Raw genomic sequence first — 21,316 nt, 5'->3', positions numbered from 1 at the left:
ATGAGGAGAGACAAAGAAGCGGGCACACACACACACACTCACACAGCCACAGGCACAGGCGAAAGAAAGGAGGACACACCACGAGGGTTGACAGTAGGCGCTGCAACAGCAGAGATGACGAGAGGTAGAAGTTGCTGGATGAAGAACAGCCGGGCCAGTAGAAAGCAGTAGGCACTACAAAGGCAGCAGCAAGCAGCAGGCCGGCGCTGCAGAAGCAGCAATGGGTGGCAGGCAGCGCTGCACGGGCGGCTCTCACTCGCAATTTTGCACACGGTAGAAAGCAGTAGGCGCTACAAAGGCAGCAGCAAGCAGCAGGCCGGCACTGCAGAAGCAGCAAGGGGTGGCAGACAGCGCTGCACGGGCAGCTCTCACTCACAATTTTGCACACACACTCACACCACACACACACACACAATAAAAAGTACATACCAAAAAAAGAGAGAGATGAAGAACCATTACCTTTTTTGATGTCTCGTATATCATGAGTTCTGGGTAGGTTTCATTCCCTATTTTGAGATGGTTTCTCCCCCCTGTACGCTGATCAATCTTATCTTCCTAAAGCATAGGGACAGTCTATTGAGAGGCGGAGAAACTATTGGTGGACAATCACATAGCATTCTAACCTCTTTCTACCAGGCTACATTGAATTGTAGAAAGAGGACTTGGAAACCTTCTCTAGCCTTTTTGTGCAAAGGCACTACTTTCCTCCTGCTGATTCTGTCTATGCACAACAAGAGAAAAAATGCCTCAAGATGTTCCCAAAATTGAAATTCTCTTACATGACATACTTCAAGATGCCTTGAATTATTCTTGCAAAGAGGGCCTAATTTTCGTCCAAGATTTTAATGCTAAAAGCTCTACTGAGGAAGACCATCAACAGGCTAGAGGATGATATAACCAGTATACACATATGCATATACCTAACTACCTACCTACCTAGATGCATGCATACATGCATGTGCTTAATGCATATACACATACGTATGTACATTGATTAATGGGCTTCAAAAATAAGGTAATGAAGGACAAGGTCTCTTACCGGCCTTCTTATTGAAGTAGAGGGCAGGCCTTCAAATTTCAGCATGAACCAAGTAAATACCCATTAAAGTCAACAATGGTCAGAGGGTTGATTCATTAATTAAACTTGTCATGGAAGAAAGCATTGGTTAGTGATCATTGATGGTCAACGGGAATGAAAGGATTACTTTTCTGCAATGGTCAACTCAAGCCTCAAGGGTGCATTTTAAGGTCATGGGCTTTGATAATAGGACACCTGTTGACACAATGCCTATAAGGTCTATAGAATGGCTAGTGAGGGCAGCACAAGGGCAATTAGAATGACACAAATAGCAAGTGCAGCTCAAGGTCAATTTATAATGGCATAAAGGCAAAAGGCAGATTCAAAACACTCGAAAGTGCAGGAACTCATCATGACTTGGGTCATTAATGTAAGAATCAATTTGTAACGTTGGACGCCCAACACTAGTGTATATTCTATGACATGCTTTGACTTCCAGAATGAAGCATTAGTGACTAAGGCAAAACTAGAACGTAAATAGTCTTAGATGTAGAGATTATTAAGTGAAGAAGTAGGTGTGAATTGTCCTACACTTGAGAGGTCCTCTCTTCTGTATATAAGTTAATTTCTCTACATTCTAATGGGTGTAGTCTCTAAGCTTTTGGTTTCTCTACACAACTTTGAGCTTCTTGGTTGCTATCTCACTATATATGCTATGCTTTGTTTTTTCAAATTTTGTGTAAAATTGTAAGATAAATCACCATGATCAGTGAACAAGAGTCGGATTTTCCAACTGAAAGATATAATGTAAGAGTTTTTTTTGGAGCCACATAGGTGCAGGGAGAGTCAAGATATTTTGCAAACTGATTGCACACAGTCGTCAACTATTACTCCTACCTTCTCTCCTTGAAGCTCTATAAAGTTAAGTGTGATATACACAACAAAGAGTTTGAAGGTATCTATTACTAATACGATGCAATATTTCCATTTGACCCATCCACACTGGATCACGTCACAAAAATTCCATGTAGACACACTAAAAGGTGGATCTCACAAGGGAGTGTACAAAGCTCCGAGCCCGTGCCCGCCAGGTACGCACAGTATATAATACACAGGAGGAGATGAGGACCATGCTAAACTCCATCGTTCAGAATAATACAAGATTCGAGAGCATTATCAATGCCTGTTCAGAGAGAGGTTCTGGGTTCACTCCCCTACAGAAACCGTAGAATATGAGGACCAAAGATGTGCTGATCTCCACTTGCATGAGACTCATTAGCATAGAGAGGCACTCTTGCAAAAGCACACGTGCAGCAAGGAAAACACCACCCAGACACTCGTTGATTCTTTCATTCCAAGCATTCAACAACACAAACTGCAGGAGATAGCAGACAGATAGCTTCTCAAGGGATGCTCTAGGTTCTCCCATGAAAGTCTTGAAAGGTGCCAAGCATGTAATATACAAACTTACCTAATACCAATCCCCATTCATATAACTATATATTACACCACCCTGAGCCAAATCTGATGCATCATCCATGATTTGACTTCTCATGTTGCACAAGGGGCTCCTGCAGGGTTTCCCAATTTGTAGAACATTATTGCAAAAAAATCTACTATCCCACATATCTAAACCAAATTCTATTATGACAGAAACACAGAGTCTTACTATGAACTCACACATATCTTACCTGATGCATGCTGCTTTTTTCATCCACGATATGTCCAACTGTGTTTGATATATTTGGTGGTGGTGATGGAGGGAGTGACGTGTTTGGAGAGGCCACTCTGGGTGTCGTTTTGGGTGCCAGTAAGTGAGATGACAATGGTGAGTCTGTCACCACAGTAGGCTGAAAACTTGCTATTGGTGAAGTTAGTGCAGAAGTATTCTGATAAGAAGGCAAAGGAGAAACTATAGCTGTTGGTAAAGACGATGATAAGAGGGATGACATAGGTGACATTCCTCCAGGTGGCAACATGTTCACCTTTATCCTACAAACATTAACTTCAATCAGTGAGAGGTAAGTTTTGACTCATAACACAAGTTTGCAGCTAAATAATCTTGACAGTTTATTTGAGCCATAGCACTTCTATTACTTGTTATGCACGTCAATATACCCATCTGTCTCATCCAAAATCTCCTCCTGCACTAAGGAAACCAATTTCGAGTCAATTTTAAGCTCTAAATATGAATATTTCAAACATACGTACATGCATGTGTGTTGTGTGTGAGAACATGCGTGCATTCATGCTTGTGTGTGTTTTGTGTGCATGTAACAGCTAACATAAAACCACAAGCGTCCATGAAACATTGGTACTTCATCCATATGCATCCATCAAGCACAGTGGCACAAAAAAAGGACTGAAAAGTACAAAACTATAGAGTAGCCAACGGCAAGTTGTAGGAAGACTATGTAAATCAAGTATTTTACTTTTCAAAACATATCTTGTCCGAAAAGTCAAAGTGCATGGACTAGGAAGATAACAATTGATTTATGGTGTTGAAAATTGAGTCGCCATGCATGGTTTTGGAGATAAATGGGAACGAGCAACAAAAAGATTGGGCTAAGGTTTGGATATTGGGTTTCTTAAGAAACGCAATAATCTATAAAATAAAATACCTTGGAGGTATGAAGCACATGAAAAAAGACAAATGAGAAAAATTTGGATTGATGTTCAACAAAATTTATTACCAATAATTTAACACCTATAAGCACTTTGTGGCAAGGAGAACCTCGCCGGGGGGGGGGGATTCCATAGATACTTTCACTCCACACATCCACCATAGATACTGTAGACAAGTTCCCATGCGGAAGTTGTAAGCCCAGCGGGGCTGCAGTGACAAACTCAACCATGTGTCCAAGAGATAAAGATATAGAGAGAGGGGGGAGAGATAGAAGGGAATAGGGATCTTGCACAGTACACCACATTGAGCGGGGAACACGCCCTAGCCCCTTTCAGGAATTTATTCAGAAACAATCCACGGGCACGCCGGCCAGGATCAATACAATCAATGAATACAAAACAAACAGATATGCCGATGTAGGATATCCAAGTCGATGTCGATGTCGAGGCACGAGATCTCTGATGCCGAGCACACCACGGGGATGACCCACAAGTATCTCTCACCGAGCTAGTACCAAATCTAATATCCAAATCCAAATCCAATGAATCCAAATGCAGATCCAAGTCTAAGTTCAAGTCCAAGTCCAAGTCCAAGTCCAAGTCCAGGTCCAGGTCCAAGTCCAAATCCAAGTCCAAGTCCAAGTCCAAGTCCAAGTCCAACGTCTAAGTTCCATGTTCAAGTTCCATGTTTCATGCCCACACTTCATGCCCAAGCTATATATCCAAGTTCCATGCGTAAGTTCCATGCTTCATGCCCAAGCTACATATCCAAGTTCCATAAGTAATTTCATTCTTCATGCCCAAGTTCAAGCTTCCAGAGTTGGGCAACCACCGGGCGGCGGCTAGGCGGCAGCTAGCGGAGGCGGGCAGCGGCGGCGGAGCTGAGCGGCAGGCGGTGGCGGCTCTAGAGTGGCTGAGCTAGGTAGTGGCCAGGCTGAGCTGAGCGGCGGCAGCTCAAGGGTGGCTGAGCCGGGCAACGGCCAGGCTGAGCTAAGCGGTGGCGGCTCTAGAGTGGCTAAGCTGAGTGGCCGCCGGGCTTAGCTGAGCTGAGTGGCGACTACGGCCATTGGATGAAGATGAGGGTCTCCTTGCTCTCCACAAGCTCGACGCCCAAAACAAGAGGACTCTAGCTTCTTTTATACTTGGGTAGGGCCTTGCGTTTTGCCCAAAAGCCATCACACTTTTGCTTGTCGATCCTGCTAAAGATACAGGCTCCATCCAATTAACATAAAAATCCGTTTTGCCCTCTCGAAACGACACAAAACGTTTTTGGCACGAAACGTTTTGAAACAAAACAAAACCTGCCCATTGAAACTGTGTTTCACCCAAATGTAAAGTGAGGTCAAAAAGACGAGCGGAAGGTTTTTTTTTTGCGATTGCGATTTTTGCCGTTGTTTCCATCTTTGTTTGCTGCCCATTTGCCACTTCACGCATCCGATGCTTCTTCTCGGCTGCAACCTATTGCTCCGCCTCTTCTCCTCGTCCACTCCTCCTTTTCGCTCCTTCACTTCTTCTCCTCCACACCTCTTTCTCTTCCCTTTTCCTCTTTCTCTCTTCTCCTCCACGGTCCACCCCTCCTCTTCCCTCCTCCTTTTTCTCTCCTTTTCTTCTCACCTCCTTCCCTTTTCTTCTCACCTCCCTCTTCCCTTCCAACTTGTTTCTTTCCTCCTCTCTTTCTCTCCTTTTCTTGCCCAAATTTTGAAAAAATACCAAAAAACCTACTCCCAAAATCATGAATGCATCTTCATCTTTCTTTTGGCTATGTTATAAATTTGGTATGTGTATATAAGAAGTGTTATTTCGAAACCTTTCCGTTTCGTCCAAAACAGACCAAACCAAACCAAACCAAACCTTCGAAACGACGAAACGGACAAAAGTTTCATGTTACTATGATCCAATCTATACAAGATATCATCAATCTTAGGAATAGGAAACCTATTCTTTACAGTGATCTTGTTAAGAGCCCTGTAATCAATACACATACGCCAAGAGCCATCCCCTTTTTCTAAACCAATAAGACTGGGGAGCAAAAAGGTGATGAGCTAGGTCGAATCAAACCCTTTTCCAAAAGCTTGGTCACTCGCTTCTTAATCTCCTCTTGTTGAGCCTAACTCACTCAATAAGGAGGCCTGTTAGAAGGTGAGGTTTCTGGCATGATGTCAATCTTATGATCTTCTGATCTCTCTGGCTTCTTGCTTTGGCTTAACAAGACAATTTGCAATCATATGTCCCTTGTTTCCACAATGAAAACACTTCCCTTCTTTGGCATATTCTTCATGTTGCTCGAAGGACAATCTTCTTCGAAAGAGTGGGGGTTTGTCTCCACTCCCATCCTTCTTCTCGAGAGAATCGGCTTCTTGACGAGAATCGGTCTTTAAACTTTTTCTTTTGAAATGGATTCCGATTGTCGTTCTTTGTCTTGCCGTCCATCCAAGGTCTCGGCTTTGCAAAAGCCTTGTCTTGAGCTTCTTCCAGTGTCTTTGGTCCCGCCATGTAAACTGCTTGCATAAGCGTAGGCTGCAATCCATTGACAGACTTCCGCATTTCCATTAGTGATGGAATGGGGGTATAAGAAGTAAACTTCAAAAAAGATTGTTGAAAAGTTGTGAAGGGACGATGCCACATTCTCACCAACTTTCTGCTTTATCACATTTCATACTTTTGCACATCAGCTCCAAAGTTTGCAGGTAAAAACTTCTTGTTGAACTAAGTCTTGAAGCCGCTCCACATCTTTGGCTCGGTCCCTTCTTGTATTACTTTTAGCCACCAATTCAGAGTGGCATCCTTCAAATGCATACGAACCATGCAAAGCTTTAGCTTTTCGAAGTGGTCGTCATCTCCAAAAGCAGCATCAAATTGCTTGACAAATGATAAAGCTTTCTGGGTATCCTGCTTTCCATGAAAAGCATCAAACTTGACGCTCTCCTCTCCTGGCTTGAAGTCCATCTTGCCGGTTGATGTAATTTCCTTTGCCTTTCTTTCCCTTACCTGTCCCAAAATCTGAAAAAAAAAAAGTTGACCTAGAAATAGCCTCCCTATTTTCTCCACGAGAAATAGACTAGGTAGCTCTAGATCCTTCTCCAATGGTAACTCCTTTTGCTCGTAGATAAGCTTTGGTAGATTCTACTCCTTCAGCCTCAGTGACTTGTTCATTGATAAAGTTTCAAATATCTGACCCCTTCTTTGGTCCTAGTCCCTCTTGGTTCTCCAAGCAAGGAATTATCTGAAAAATCATATAAACTACTGAAAGTCATGGTACTGTTCTGATGACCTTGGTTCCCATCAAGAATTTCTGTATCAACCTCATGGTTGTTCCCTTCATGAGGCCCTTGGTCTCCCTCTGCTCTCGACATGAGGCCCTTGGTCTCCCTCTGTCACCCTAAGAAAGTTTCTTCAAGAGAAATCCTGCTCTGATACCACTGTAAGGCCAGTGGGGCATGCAGTGACAGACTCAACTATGTGTCCAAGAGATAAAGATATAGAGAGAGAAAGGGGAGAGATAGAAGGGAATAGGGATCTTGCACAGTATACCACATTGAGCGGGGAACATGCCCCGTCTCCTTTCAAGAATTTATTCAAGAACAATCAACGGGCACGCTTGTAGAAAAATATGAAAGCAAGAGCAAAACTAGAAATGAAACAAGAACAAATGAAATACAAAGAGTTACCTTGAGATGAGTGTAGACAAGACACAAGATTGATACATTCATTGATGTGACACCTACAATTTATAGGTGAGAAGTACAAGATTGAGTAGACTCACTTATGGGATAAATGTAGAGGTGCCACATGGCACTAGACTCAAGACACAAAGACTGAAACTAGACTAGAGAAATAGTACACCTAGTGTGCACTTATTTCCAACACCCTCCTTAAGTGGACACTAGAAGGAAGACAAAAGACAAGACTATAACATGACAAAAGATAAGACCAAGACAGAGAGACTAGACAAGGATTGAGAGACAAGCTAGAAGACAAGATGGACAAGACTAGAAGACAGACATAAAGACTGATAGACTGAGAGACAAGACATGAGAGACAAAAGATCCTGAGACACCCCTCCTCAAGTGATATCCTCATATGGGTCCACAAGGATAGGGACAAGATGGATCTAAAACAAGACACAGTCAGATTTGATAGACAGATAGACAGACAGACAAGACTAGATAGACAGAAGACTGACTGTAGACAAACAGATGGACCTTGAAGACATCCCCTCCTCAAGGGCAGTCTCTGCCTCTTGGGTAGGGACAAGAGAGAGGTCAAAAAGCATAATGAGTAAGACACTAGAACCCCTTGACCTACATCATCGGTGGTCAAAGTGGTAGACAAGAAAAGGTGAAGTAATCAGAAAGCCCACTCCTCATCATGTGAGGAATGAACAGCAAGATCTGCTGATGTAGATGCTGCAGCAACATGGGCTGAGGTAGATGCAGGGGCTGATGTAGAGGTTTTAGAGTAGCAGTCCTTCTCCCGGTGATTATCACGGCCACAAATGGTGCATGGATGAGCCTTGAAGCAGTCCTTCTCCATATGATTAGGTGCAAGGCTTTCTTACCTTAGAACCTCCTTTCTTTGCTAAAAATGCAGTGTCAGTTACCTTTTGTTGTTTTGTTCTTTCCTCTTCTTGGAGAGCATTGATGATACCTTCAAGAGTAGGATTATTGTGATACTTGAAGGTAGTAACAAGAGTAGCATAGGTGTCAGGTAAGCTTTTGAGAAGCACAGCAATAGCAATATCTTTGGAGATGGGGGACTTCACTGAAGCAAGCTGAACCATAAGACTGCGAAAATAATTGACATGAGAGGCTATAGTAGCTCCCTCCTGCATATATAGATCAAAGAATGAGATCATAAGTGCAATCTTAGAGTTTTTAGAACGGGGTCCAAAAAGGGTATCCAAAGCATAGTTACCACGGAACGGGAACGTTCCGGGAACGGCGGATGCTAGAACGGGAACGGGAGCGGATCGGGAACGTCGCGAAACGCCACGTCATATGACATGTCAGCATATGACACAAAAAAATGTAACTTTTTGTATACGGATAGCCAAATATGCTTCCTAATATTTGCTCCCCCAAGACATGAACATACATTTCTGCAAGCAAAACACAACCCCCAAAAAAGAAAAAAAAAATTTGCGGAACGTTCCGATGTTCTGGGAACGTGCCTTCGCCCGGAACGGCGTTCCAGCGTTCCAGGAAGGCGAAACGACGTTCCGTGGTAACTATGATCCAAAGTGATCCATGCTCGAGAAGCAGACTGTATGTCGGAGATGTGATGAATGTAATCATCTCCAAGACCGAGCAGGATGATAGCATAGGCTTTGTCATTCTTGGCAGTGGGAGCGTAAGTGATAACTTGCTCAATGTCGGAATCTTCGGGAGCAGCATGGTGAACAACGTCCCAAAGACGACCTTTCATAAGATGGCACTTGATTTTGATTTGCCAAGTATGAAAGTTGGAGCCATTGAATTTGTCGATAGACATGAGAGAATGAGTAGAAGAGGCCATGTGGGAAGGTCTTACCTCTTGCTAAAATGCAAGGGCAGTGTCTATTCCCTTACAAGATTGCAGAAATGAATGAAAGAAAGATCCAAACTGTTTTTAGAAGCCGGCTCTCTCACCACTTGTCAAGGCCATAGCATTTGACAGACCATCGAAGCATGAGGAACTAGCAGTTTGCAGATATGAGGATAAGAAAAGGACTAACCAGCAAACTGAAGGAGACAATGCACAGTACCTTGTAGACTCTTCAAGAGGAAGCAATGGCAGAACTGAATGCAGCAAAATAGCTCGTTTAGGAGGACAGTCGATCTGCAGCTGCCTTGAGATGATACGCACCCTTGAGTCGATGAAGAAGGCAGCCAAAGAAGAGCTGCAACAGTACGGCCGGCAGCAGCAGCTCCAAGCGAGAGAGCAGTAGTAGCTTCACGAAAACAAGAGAAGTATGCAGCAGCTACTGAAATCAGGCCGGCGCAGGGACAGCAGATTCAGGTCGGCGCAGCCTGTGCAGAGTGTGAATAGGCTGTTCAGGTCGGCGCAGCCTGTGCAGAGTGTGAATAGGCTGGTCCTACAGGCTGAGCGCAGCTAGAGAATGGTGGCCTGAAGCTATGGCAGGCAATACACGGCAGGAGCAGCCTGCTCTGATACCATGTAGAAAAATATGAAAGCAAGAGCAAAACTAGAAATGAAACAAGAACAAATGAAATACAAAGAGTTACCTTGAGATGAGTGTAGACAAGACACAAGATTGATACATTCATTGATGTGACACCTACAATTTGTAGGTGAGAAGTACAAGATTGAGTAGACTCACTTATGGGATAAATGTAGAGGTGCCACATGGCACTAGACTCAAGACACAAAGACTGAAACTAGACTAGAGAAATAGTACACCTAGTGTGCACTTATTTCCAACAACACTGGCCAGGATCAATACAATGAATACAAAACAAACAAATATGTCGATGTAGGATATCCAAGTCGATGTCGATGTCGATGTCGAGGCACAAGATCTCTGATGTCGAGCACACCACGGGGAAGACCCACAAGTATCTCTCACCCGGCTAGCACCAAATCTAATATCCAAATCCAAATGCAAATCCAAGTCTAAGTCCAAGGCCAAGGTCAAGTCCAAGTCCAAGTCCAAGTCCAAGTCCAAGTCAAGTCCAACGTCTAAGTTCCATGTTTCATGCCCAAACTTCATGCCCAAGCTATATACCCAAGTTACATGTGTAAGTTCCATGCTTCATGCCCAAGCTATATATCCAAGTTCCATGTGTAAGTTTCGTGCTTCATGCCCAAGTTCAAGCTTCGAAAGATGGGCGGCAGCCGGGCGGAACTGAGCGGCGGTGGCGGCCGGGCTTTCGAAGCTTGAACTGGGCATGAAGCATGGAACTTACACATGGAACTTGGATGTATAGCTTGGGCATGAAACATGGAACTTAAGCTGAGCGGCAGCGGCAGCTCTGGGGTGGTTGACCTCGGCAACGGTCGAGCTGAGCTAAGCGATGGCTTTGGAGTGGCTAAGCTGTGGGGGCCGGGCTGAGATGAGCGGCGGCAGCGGGGCGACGATTGGATGAAAATGAGAGTCTCCTTGCTCTCCACAAGCTTGATGCCCAAAACAAGAGAGCTCTAGCTTCTTTTATACTTGGGGAGGGCCTTGCATTTTGCCAAAAAGCCATCATGCTTTTTTATGCTTTGCTTTTGTTCTTTTTACTTCTATTAATAAAATATTACTCAACTTTCTGGCTTTAAGGCCTTGCTTTTTGGCCTTATAGCTGCTTTTTGAGAAAGCGCCTTTTAGCTTTTTGGTCCGGCTCAATCTCCTCTTTCCAATGGTGCCCTTGACTCACGGTCAACCCTGTTTGACTTTTTGCTTTTTCTTGCTTTTTGACCAAGAATGGTGCTTTTTCTTAATCAAACCTTATGGACCCTATCCCCATGTCTTCTTCCACCTTTCTGGTGTCCGGGCATGGGTTTCATCATGTGAAATAGAGCTAGGAGGACCAAATAGTTACAGAAGTTCCATGGATACTTTCAGTCCACACATCCACCACAGATATAGATACTGTAGACAAGTTCCCATGCGGAAGGTCCATGGATACTTTCAGTGCACACATCCACCACAGATCCTAACACCACACACTGTGCACATGACAGTCAAATAGACCAATGCCACCTTGAGTGACCCACAACTCTCATAGGGTGGAGATGACAAGTCTAGGGATGAAGTCATGGGTGTCCCATCTCATCAATCTCCAACCAGTCAAGATAGTAAATGTAATCTCCCTCTTGGTCCTGGTTTGGCATGGTTAATACCTGCAACAGTACATATGTCCTGTAAAAAGCACCCAGCCATCTGGGGTGATACTCATGGGGGATAGCCGCATCAATCTGCTCAATCCATATGTGATTCCCCCTAAGATGCTGTTGATGGATGCAATTTTTTTGATCCATGGGAAGACTTCGGAGAGTCTTCCAATGCCTAACTATTGATGTGCATCTCTCCTAGCCTGGCCACTCAATATAACTAGAGGCACCCAAATGACGGCCACAAACATCCACATAATGGGCTGTCTGTCTGCAGATATTGAAAATGTTGTTGAATTTTCACCATCATATTCATGCTCACCCCCTTTCTTTTTTTTGGGCCACTTTTTCTTACTCGTCCCTCCCTCATCGATTTCTCCTACTCGCCTCCCTCCTCTCCTTCTCCTACTCGCCCCTCTCCCCATCAATTTCTCCTACTCGCCTCCCTCCCCTCCTCCTACTTGCCCCCCCCCTCTCCTCCTACTCATCCCTCCCCCCATCGATTTCTCCTACTCGCCTCCCTACACTCCTCGTAATCGCCCCCTTCCCACCTTCTCCTACTTGCCTCCCTCCCCCCCCCTTCTCCTCTAGCCCCCTTTCCCACCATCTCCTATTCACCCCCCAACAGCTCCCCTACTCACTGATTTCTCTTACTGGCCTCCCTTCTCTCCTACTACTCGCCCCTCCCCCATCGATCTCCCACCATCTCCTATTCACCCCCCTTTTACTGCACTACTCACCCTCTTCCTGCCCTACTCACCCTATCATGCCAAACCTCCTTCATGATCGCCTCTCGCCCCCCCTACACACGTGGCTGCCCTAGTCAGTTGGATGCCAAACCACAACACCCACAGCCTTTGCACTACTCACCCTATCAGTACTCACCTTGTTTTTTGACCACCAAACACCCACATCCTTTTGCACTATTCACCTAATCGATACTCACCTTGCTTTTTGACCGCCACTTCTGCACTACTCAAGCCATCGCCATCTCTTGTGCACCCTTCTGCACTACTCACCCCATCGGTACTCCTTTTTGACCGCCATTTCTGCACTACTCAAGCCATTGCCCTCTCTTCCATCGCTAATCACCTTGGCCAAATCTGCACCCCCTTTACTGCACCACTCACCCTCTTCCTGCCGCCTGCCCTACTCGCCCTGTCATGCCACACCTCCTGCATCATCACCTCTCATCCCCCCTACACACATGGCTTCCCTAAACACTTGGATGCCATACTGCCACACCTCTCTCCCCCTGCGCACCTGCTACCACATCCCTTTGGCATCCACTTGTCACTGCATCTTCTCGCTCCCCCGTTCCGTTCTCCCACTCCATTGCCTCATTTCTTCGCCTCCATGTCCCTCAAGTTTCAATCGGTGCTGCTGCTGCTGCAGACCCAAACCCTATTGTGGGGACAAATCACTCCGCTCAGGAGGCGCTCTCTTATGGCACATGCACCGCCCGCTCTTCGGCTACCTCTATCACGCGCACCTCACCGGCTCCAAGGAACCCCCAGCATTCAGTTTCTTTACAATGCTACTTCAGATACTGCATCTTCTTCTTGGCTCACCAAGGACGGTGAACACTCTAGTGGTGGGTGACCTGTAGCCACCAAGGGTCGGTGTGCAGTGTTCCACAATCTGGTCCAACTCAACCATCCTGGTTGGATCATTGTGCGTGGGGGCGACTTGTAGCCACCAAGGGTGCCTAGGGTGTACAGTGTTCCAATCTGATCTGGCTGGACCATCGTGGCCCATCTTGCTGGGTCATCTTGGGCCATCCTAGCTCGACCATCCAATGGCTGCAACAACGGATCTCCAAAGAATCTCCAAGAAGCACACCAATGGATACATGGGAGTTGCACATGCCAACAGGTACCGCACTGTCATGCTGATTGGCATCTTCCAATGGGATCAACAGATCTCCAAAGAATCTCCAAGAAGCACACCAATGGATACATGGGAAGTGCACACGCCAACAGGCACCGCACTGTCATGCTGATTGGCATCTTCCAACAGGAGATACTCACCGATGGCATCCTTGGATATAGTGTAACTCTCCACGGCGTTAAAAGACACATCAACGATCCGCTGGGGATCCTAATCTACATGCATCTTTTCGTCCCAGTTCGCTCCATCATGGTCGTCTTGTCTTGTTAATTGAGTCCTGTAATCATTGTGCCATTCCATCGTGTGTGTTGTCCATCTCACTGTGACCACTGTTGGGTATGCACAGTGTAGTGAGGGGCGTCTAGCAGCTTCTTGGAAGTAATACAAGTGATGTTTACAGTATTCTTGTGCATCGTTCTATGCTTACAGTAAAGTCTGTTTTAAGTGTTAGATTGTGTCGCAAGTGTCGAGGACTCCCAGACTTACTGTCCAGAGAAGCACCACCACTTTAGTGGGCCGGACAACCAACCTTGCTACACAGACGAACCGCCTCTCCCCCTTTGAGTTCATCTTGAACTCCCACATTCTGAACCTCTAACAGCAGGAGATCAACCGCATCATCCGTGTGGATCTAACTTGGCTCCATATAGACCGGACATGGATATCACCGATCGAGCTTTCCCCTGAAGCATTTCTTGAGGGTCACTTGGGACGGTTTTATTGAGAAGTTATCTCCATAGACACGTACCATGCCATGAGGATCGCCATCTATGCTTACATTAAAGTCTGTAAGTGTTAGATTGTGTCACAAGTGTCGAGGACTCCCAGACTTACTGTCCAGAGAAGCACCACCACTTTAGTGGGCCGGACAACCAACCCTGCTACACAGATGAACCGCCTCTCTCCCTTTGAGTTCATTTTGAACTCCCACTTTCTTAATCTCTGACAGCAGAAGATCAACCGCATCATCCGTGTGGATCTAACTTGGCTCCATATACACCGGACACAGATATCACCGATCGAGCTTTCCGCCGAAGCATTTCTTGAGGGTCACTTGGGACGGTTTTATTGAGAAGTTATCTCCATAGACACGTCCCATGACATGAGGATGGCCATTGGTCACAGCTCAGGTGTCGTCAAATCGCCTTCGAATTTGCTTTTTTGGCCCTCACCAGCGAGCCCAAGCTGACTCAGCCCACACGAGATCTATCGGGACAGATTGACACGATAGGGCTAGATGCCCCCACCAAGTGAGCACCCCAAGCACTTGGGGGGTCAGAGAGAGAGAGAGAGAGAGAGAGAGAGAGAGAGAGAGAGAGAGAGAACATGTCCTCAAGAGAGCTAGACTTCCCCAATCCCGGAGACCCAACCCTCTACCTGACAGCTCCAGATGTGGGACTTGCTTCAGCAACAGAGAAATGCACTCCCTTTTTTTTGTGAAACCACTATCTAATTAATCACTCAAGGTATGGTACAACCATAGCTGCCCATAAGAACGAACAAGCTAGAAACAGTGGAAACACACATCTAATTGTTTAGTCGTGATCTCAGCCAAGGCATAAGTGTTGAGATATCGAGCTAAAAACTAGTGATGCAGACATTGGTAACCCACTTGGGTGATAGCTTCCACAGTTATGCCACTAGCATGGTTGGTGAGATTGTCGAGTGTTCACACTATGGACCGATCATTGTATGTTATTGTACGAGAGTAGTTTCTCTTATAGTATGTACTCTTATCTTTTTAGCTGTATGGTAGAGAAGAGAAGAAGATAGAAGAAAATTTCAGCCATCCAGTGTCTTACTCTCTCTTGTGTGTGTGTGTTGTTTGCTTGCGAGGAACTCCCCGGCATTCTCTTTAATAAGAATCCTAGAGAGATTCACGCAAATAGCGTTTGAATAGATATAGATATCAACTGATCAGTCGGTAAAGACTCGCTGATTTCTATCATGCCATAAAGTCCATAGTGCCCAAGATCTTGTCCATGCAAGAAACTGTGCGTAGTCCAGTAACTTATCAAAGTGTCTGCCAAAAAGCCAGAATTGCTTGGAGAAATGATGCCGAGGAAAACGAGCCTTCAAATATCCAGAAAGCCTATCAAGATGAGCACAAGAAGACAAATAGTGCCAAAGCAAATGAAGCACTGTTTCTCGTGCAAGATAGCACCTGTAACAGTGTGGTGAGGCAATGTGTCCCTTGGCCAATAGTATACCCACAGGAAGCACCCCAACCAAGCATCTCCACAAGAAGACTCTCTGTTTCAAAAAGAGCTTATTTTTCCAAATTCTATTAAGGAATGTTTTCAACCAGCGCGATGGTTTAGATATCCGCCAAAGCTGGTTAGCATGCTCAGCAATCCATGGGGGAGGAATAATCAGCTTATATGCTCTAGCTGCAGCCAACTGATCAAGCGAAAATAGGCCTACAAGCAGGCATCTGTCTATCCAGAAAGCCTATCAAGAAGAGCACGAGAAGACAGACAGTGCCAAAGAAAATGAAGCACCGTTTCTCGTGCAAGATAGCACCTGTAACAGTGTGGTGAGGCAATGTGTCCCTTGGCCAATAGTATATCCCCAAGAAGCACCCCAACCAAGCATCTCCACAAGAAGACTCTCTGTTTCAAAAGGAGTTTATTTTTCCAAATTCTATTAAGGCATGTTTTCCACCAATGCGATGGTTTAGATATCCACCAAAGCTGGTTAGCATGCTCAGCAATCCATGGGGGAGGAATAATCAACTTATATGCACTAGCTGTAGCCAACTGATCAAGCGAAAATAGGCCTACAACCAGGCATCGGTCTATGTAATTTCCAATCCATCAACCTGTTTTGTGCATTTTTTAGTGGAACAGGTTGTATAGACTGCATTATCCACATTAATCTAGAGAGATGCACTCCTTATGGTGGCAGACATGCACTCCCGCAAGGAGCAGACATCAAGCCCAGATACTCAGTCCATGACGAGGACAACACATTATGAGTTCAGACACATGAGCTGCCCACTGCATTGTACTTCAGGGCCTAAGTAGTACATTGGCCTTGTATTTTTCTTTTCACAACTAGAATTTTTTTCTTGTCTTGACATCACGGATCACATGTAACATCTTTGCAGTCTCATGGATGTTAATAACCTCTCTCTCTCTCTCTCTCTCTCTCTCTCTCTCTCTCTCTCTCTCTTCGTGAAATGGTGTTTTATATTATATGTAAAAATGTACACCAGCCACATGGCTCACACAGAACCTATGGCCCCAAAAAAACCCCACAAAAGATCCTCTAAAGGATCATGACCATGCAAACCTGTACACTAATAAGAAAGCCTCCTAGCCAAATAAGCATCCCAAATAAAAGCATCAAAGATGAGCCAGCCGAGCCGAGCCGCCGTAGACCATAACGAAATAACATCTGCATCCAGTAGCTGAGCTGAGAGAAGAGAAGAAAACTGCCAAAGCAGCAAACCGCAGATACGTAGAATGTGCCCATGTATTCCAGACAAGGAATCAAAGATGAACCCATTCCGTGTAGTCCAAATATGCCAAAGTCCTGTCCATCTAAGGAAATGGAATATCACAAGGTGACTGTCCGAAGTAATGACTTGAGGACAAATCCCAAATATCCACTGATAAGCCGAAACAGTAGACCTCTCTACTGCCTCCCAAACGCGAGAGACAAAAGACCAAATCTGACGGGCCACTAGACAACTCATGAATAGATGCATAACTGTTTCAGTGCATGTCGTGCAGAAGAAGCAAGAGGCCAATGTAATTTTACAACGGCTGAGCTGATCCCGTGTAGGTAACCCTCCCACCAACATCCTCCAAATGAAAACCTTACCTTGGTAAGGGAGTTTAGACTGCCAACCACGCATAAGAGTTTTCTGCCACCATGATTTAGACTTGTGCAATCCCCACACCTTATTGGCCTTGGCTGAAACCCAATCTTTCTCTGATACGAGCTTATGATAGACCTGGTTAGCTGAAAGTGATATCAAGTCACCAGATTTACATAGTGCCCAATCAAAAAGCCAAGGCTGTTCTGCAGATGGCCGAGGCAATGGAGTAAAAGGCTCAACTGCATGCATGATGTCAACCCAGTGGGGCTGAAATGTCCGAGGAACCCTAAAGTGCTGCCGAATACGACGAAACGAATATGGCCTGTCACGACCAGGTATCACAGCATCTCGGATTCTAACCAAGCCTAACCTGACCATGCGGTTGAGTCGTATGCGTGAAGCATCTCTGTCTGGCCAAACAATGACACGCGACTCCACAAATGTTTCGAACTGCAAAGAGTTCAAAAGTAGTCTTTCATGACCACGATCCCACCGAGCCAATAGTAGAACTTCATGCCAAGAAAGGAGAATATGCGATAAAATGTGAGATGAGCGAATACGGACAGGATGAGCCGCATTCACAATGTCCCACCATGAAGCCTACACACGTGTCCGTCCATGTGACAATCCCTCCAACTCAAGCAAGTCACGAGCCATGAATACCCAAGGCTGCTCCTGCAAACACATATCCTGAAAAAGCGCCCACCTACGCGCCACCATATGCAAGCGGACATCCAGTAAAGCAGCCCCACCCATTCTTTTGGGCGTCGAAATGTGATTCCAAGCTATCCATGTTTGACCCATAATATTTCCTTGCCTCTTCCACAGCATAAACCGAATGGGAGCAACCAAATGGAGAAGAGATTTGTGCGTCCAAGGTAGCAAAGGCAAAAAATAGGAAATCATGCTAAGCATAATAACCTGAGCTACCTTAACCCTCACGTGCATAGGCCACCCTTGAGCTTTCCAATACACAAATTTATCCGAGATCCGAGCAGAAATCCAAGCAAGAAGCGCTTGGGGGTCCACATCCACACCCATCGGATACCCAAGATGACGAACAATGTCTCCTGTATGCACCACAAAGCCTTGCCACCCTAATGCCTCAAGATCAAATTCCGTACATACAATGAGGGCTGATTTTGTTGAATTTATTTTCAGCCCAGAAGCCAATGCAAAATTATTCCAAGCTTTCATTGCTCGATCTATATTGGCTTTTTCAGCCCTGAGAAACATAAAAGTGTCATCCGCAAGGGCTTGAGCAACCAATTGCTTGCCATGAGGGAGATGCAAACCAACCACTTCACCATGCGATGCCATAGCATCTAGGCGAGATAACATAGGATGAATGGCAATGGCAAAGAAAAGAGGGCTAAGAGGACAGCCCTGCCGGAGAGAACGGGTGAGAGAAATACCATCCGGAAGTCCTCCATTGAGCATAATCCGTGTGATAGAGCCAGAGCCAAGTAAATGCACCAAATTAGCCATTTTGGAACCAAAGCCCATGGCTGTCATTAACTGAGAAAGGAAAGACCAGCTGACATGATCAAAAGCTTTTTCAAGATCCAGCTGCACCATCACAATCTCTTGCTTCTTTGCCTTGGAATAATCCACTCCAATTTGAACATTAAGAATATTATGCAAAATATTCCTGCCACGCACAAATCCATATTGATATGGATGAATAAGAGTAGGAAGCACCTTCTGCAAGCGATTGGCAAAAATCTTTGTAAAGATTTTATACATTATACCCATAAGTGAGATCGGGCGCCATTGAGCCAAAGAAGTAGGCGAAGGGACTTTGGGCAACAAACGAAGTATGCCCAACTTCCAATCGGCAGGCATATATCCCTCATCCCAAACCCTTTGACAAATAAGCGTCAAAGGCTCTGCAAGCTGATCAGCATATTTTCGAAAAAAACTCATTTGTCAAACCATCCCAACCAGGGCTCTTTCCCATGGGAAGTTTGGAGAGAACAGCTTCCACTTCCCCTTGAGTAACAGGAGCATCAAGCTGAACCGCCACATCAGGGTAAACTTGATATCGTGCTTCAGCAAACAATGACTCCCTTGCAGCCAGGACAGCCGGCGAGACATCCTCTCGAGGGGCAAGCAAATCTTCATAAAACCTGATGCAATGCTGAATAACCTCAAAAGGTTGAGTAACAAGATTGCCTTGGGCATCCATCAGCCTAACAATATTCTCACGCATATGTTTTTGATGCAACTTATCATAGAAGCGATGAGATTGACAGTTAGCATCCCGCAAAGCATCAAGACGTGCAAGTAGTTTAAAGCGAACATATTGTGCTTCATGCACCCTAGATAGCTCCTTTTTCAGCCATTCTATGGCATCCACAACTTCAGCATCCATAGAGTCAGTAAACATGAACGCTTGCAAGCCCTTTAAAAGCGACTCAAGAAGAGCCACATGCTGTTTTTGTATAGAGGCATTAGCAAGACCATAATGCCCCGTTGATTTCCGAGTGTTGGTAAGGAACACTGGCCAAGCATGATAATCACCATGGACACTCTTGTGGAGAAATGTCGTATCAACTCACGCATATAAACATCAAAAACTTCATGCTCCAAAAAAGTGTGATTTAAGCGCAAAGGCAAGCGTCCCAACAAGCCTTTATATGCATCCACAGGATGATAGACCATTTCAAACACAAGCGGCCAATGATCCGAGAAAACCTGTTTTGCTGATCAACCATCATAGTAAGAACCTCTGGCAAAAAGAGATCTTGATGTAAAATATACATCCTATCCAATCTAGCATAAGTGCCCCGAAACTGTTGTGAGGCATAAGTGTAACCCCTTTCATCTGGATGCAACCAAGACCACATGTCTTGTTTTAGCGACCTTGCTGCAAAAGCTTCCCACGCCATTCTCTCCAGGCCATCCATTACAGAATGAGGCGACGTGGCTTGCTCCCTGGAGACACACATATTAAAGTCTCCCATCACAAAGCCATGATGAGAGATTGAAAGAGCACACAAGTCATTCCACAGCAAACGGCATGCACAAGCATTATTTGGAGCATACACCCCTAACAACCATAAAGGCGTATCATCCCAAACAATCTGTATCACTAGAAATCTTCCATGAACATCTTGAATCACAAGAGAAGGCTGAAATTGCGAACGAACAGCAAACATAACACCTGACTGCGAAGCAGGATGTCCGCTGTAGAAAACATGAAACCCCTTATATACATAGGCTTTGCCAGCCAACTTATACTGCTTATGTTCAACTGCACACAAAACATCCCAACCATGACAAAAAGTTGTACGCCAAAGCCTGAACTGCTTTTGGCGCGAAGAAATACCCTTTACATTCCATTGTACAATTTTCATAAGCCTTCCCAGAAAAGGAATCAACAAGGCCGTGTACTAGGCCCAGGACAATCTACCAAATCACGAACCTTTTGAAGCTTTGCATTTTTAGACATGGTATTTGTGATCTCAGACTGCCCTTGGAGTTCCTGAGCACGTGCCGAAGGGTAATGACCATCCCATGGCGAGATGACCTCACCCTTCGAACCAAACACAAGAGGCAATTGTTGTTGTGCTTCTTTTGTTAGGCGACTTCTAATAGGATAGCGTTCTACTCTATCCACCCCAAGAGCCCCTGTACCCTGAGAAAGTTGGCCTCCCAACCTCTCAATCATGGTTTGTTGCTGGGCACCTGAACCCAAAGGGCGACGAGCATATGTATGTAAGGGCCCCTGATGAGTACGCAAAGGCCCCCGCCAAACAGCATCTGAGAAATCCCCCCGCGGGGCAACAAATCGTGTCTTTTTACCACGTACTTCCACCCATGGCTGCTCAACCTCATTCTGAACATCCACATGTACATCCATGTGCTGGGCATCATGTAAAGGAGCATCATGCTCATCTTCCACGGGCAACTGCCCATCAACGATATCCTTGGTAGCAACAACTTGTTCTTTCTTAGGACATTCGGAGACAAAGTGGCCCATCTCACCACATTTGAAACAGTGGCCAGCAAATGTATCCCACCTCAATTCATACATTAAAGGTTGCAGCCCAGCCATATTGACACGCAAATGTGTCGGCCTAGGTCTCCCAGTATCCCACAACATGCATAGACAATTTTGGTTTCTAGATGTCATTCGA

General features: G+C 45.3%; 1 protein-coding gene across 5 annotated transcripts in view; it reads right to left on the bottom strand.

Moving 5' to 3' along the window:
* Positions 1 to 21,316, bottom strand: part of LOC147630703 (DUF21 domain-containing protein At2g14520-like) — a 112,107-nt gene that overhangs the window by 19,536 nt on the left and 71,255 nt on the right. Inside the window, exons 11-14 of one of the 5 annotated variants that reach the window (XR_015267699.1) lie at positions 3,116 to 3,167; positions 2,710 to 3,010; positions 2,490 to 2,589; positions 1,876 to 2,393 (exon numbers count right to left, since the gene is read on the bottom strand). Coding sequence is in view for 1 of the 5 variants with exons in the window: in XM_086810663.1 (XP_086666789.1) it covers positions 2,710 to 3,010; positions 3,116 to 3,162 (348 nt within the window). In the remaining 4 variants the exon portion in view is untranslated. Of the gene's footprint in view, positions 1 to 1,875; positions 2,394 to 2,489; positions 2,590 to 2,709; positions 3,011 to 3,115; positions 3,168 to 21,316 lie in introns of those variants that run through there. The other 4 variants (XR_015267698.1, XR_015267697.1, XR_015267700.1 and 1 more) reach the window with 4 other exon arrangements.

This window comes from Cibotium barometz, chromosome 16 (genome assembly GCF_041138505.1).
Source record: "Cibotium barometz isolate CiBa-2024 chromosome 16, ASM4113850v1, whole genome shotgun sequence".
Classification (NCBI taxonomy): Eukaryota; Viridiplantae; Streptophyta; class Polypodiopsida; order Cyatheales; family Cibotiaceae; genus Cibotium; species Cibotium barometz.
This window is presented reverse-complemented; position numbering and strand designations above follow the sequence as displayed.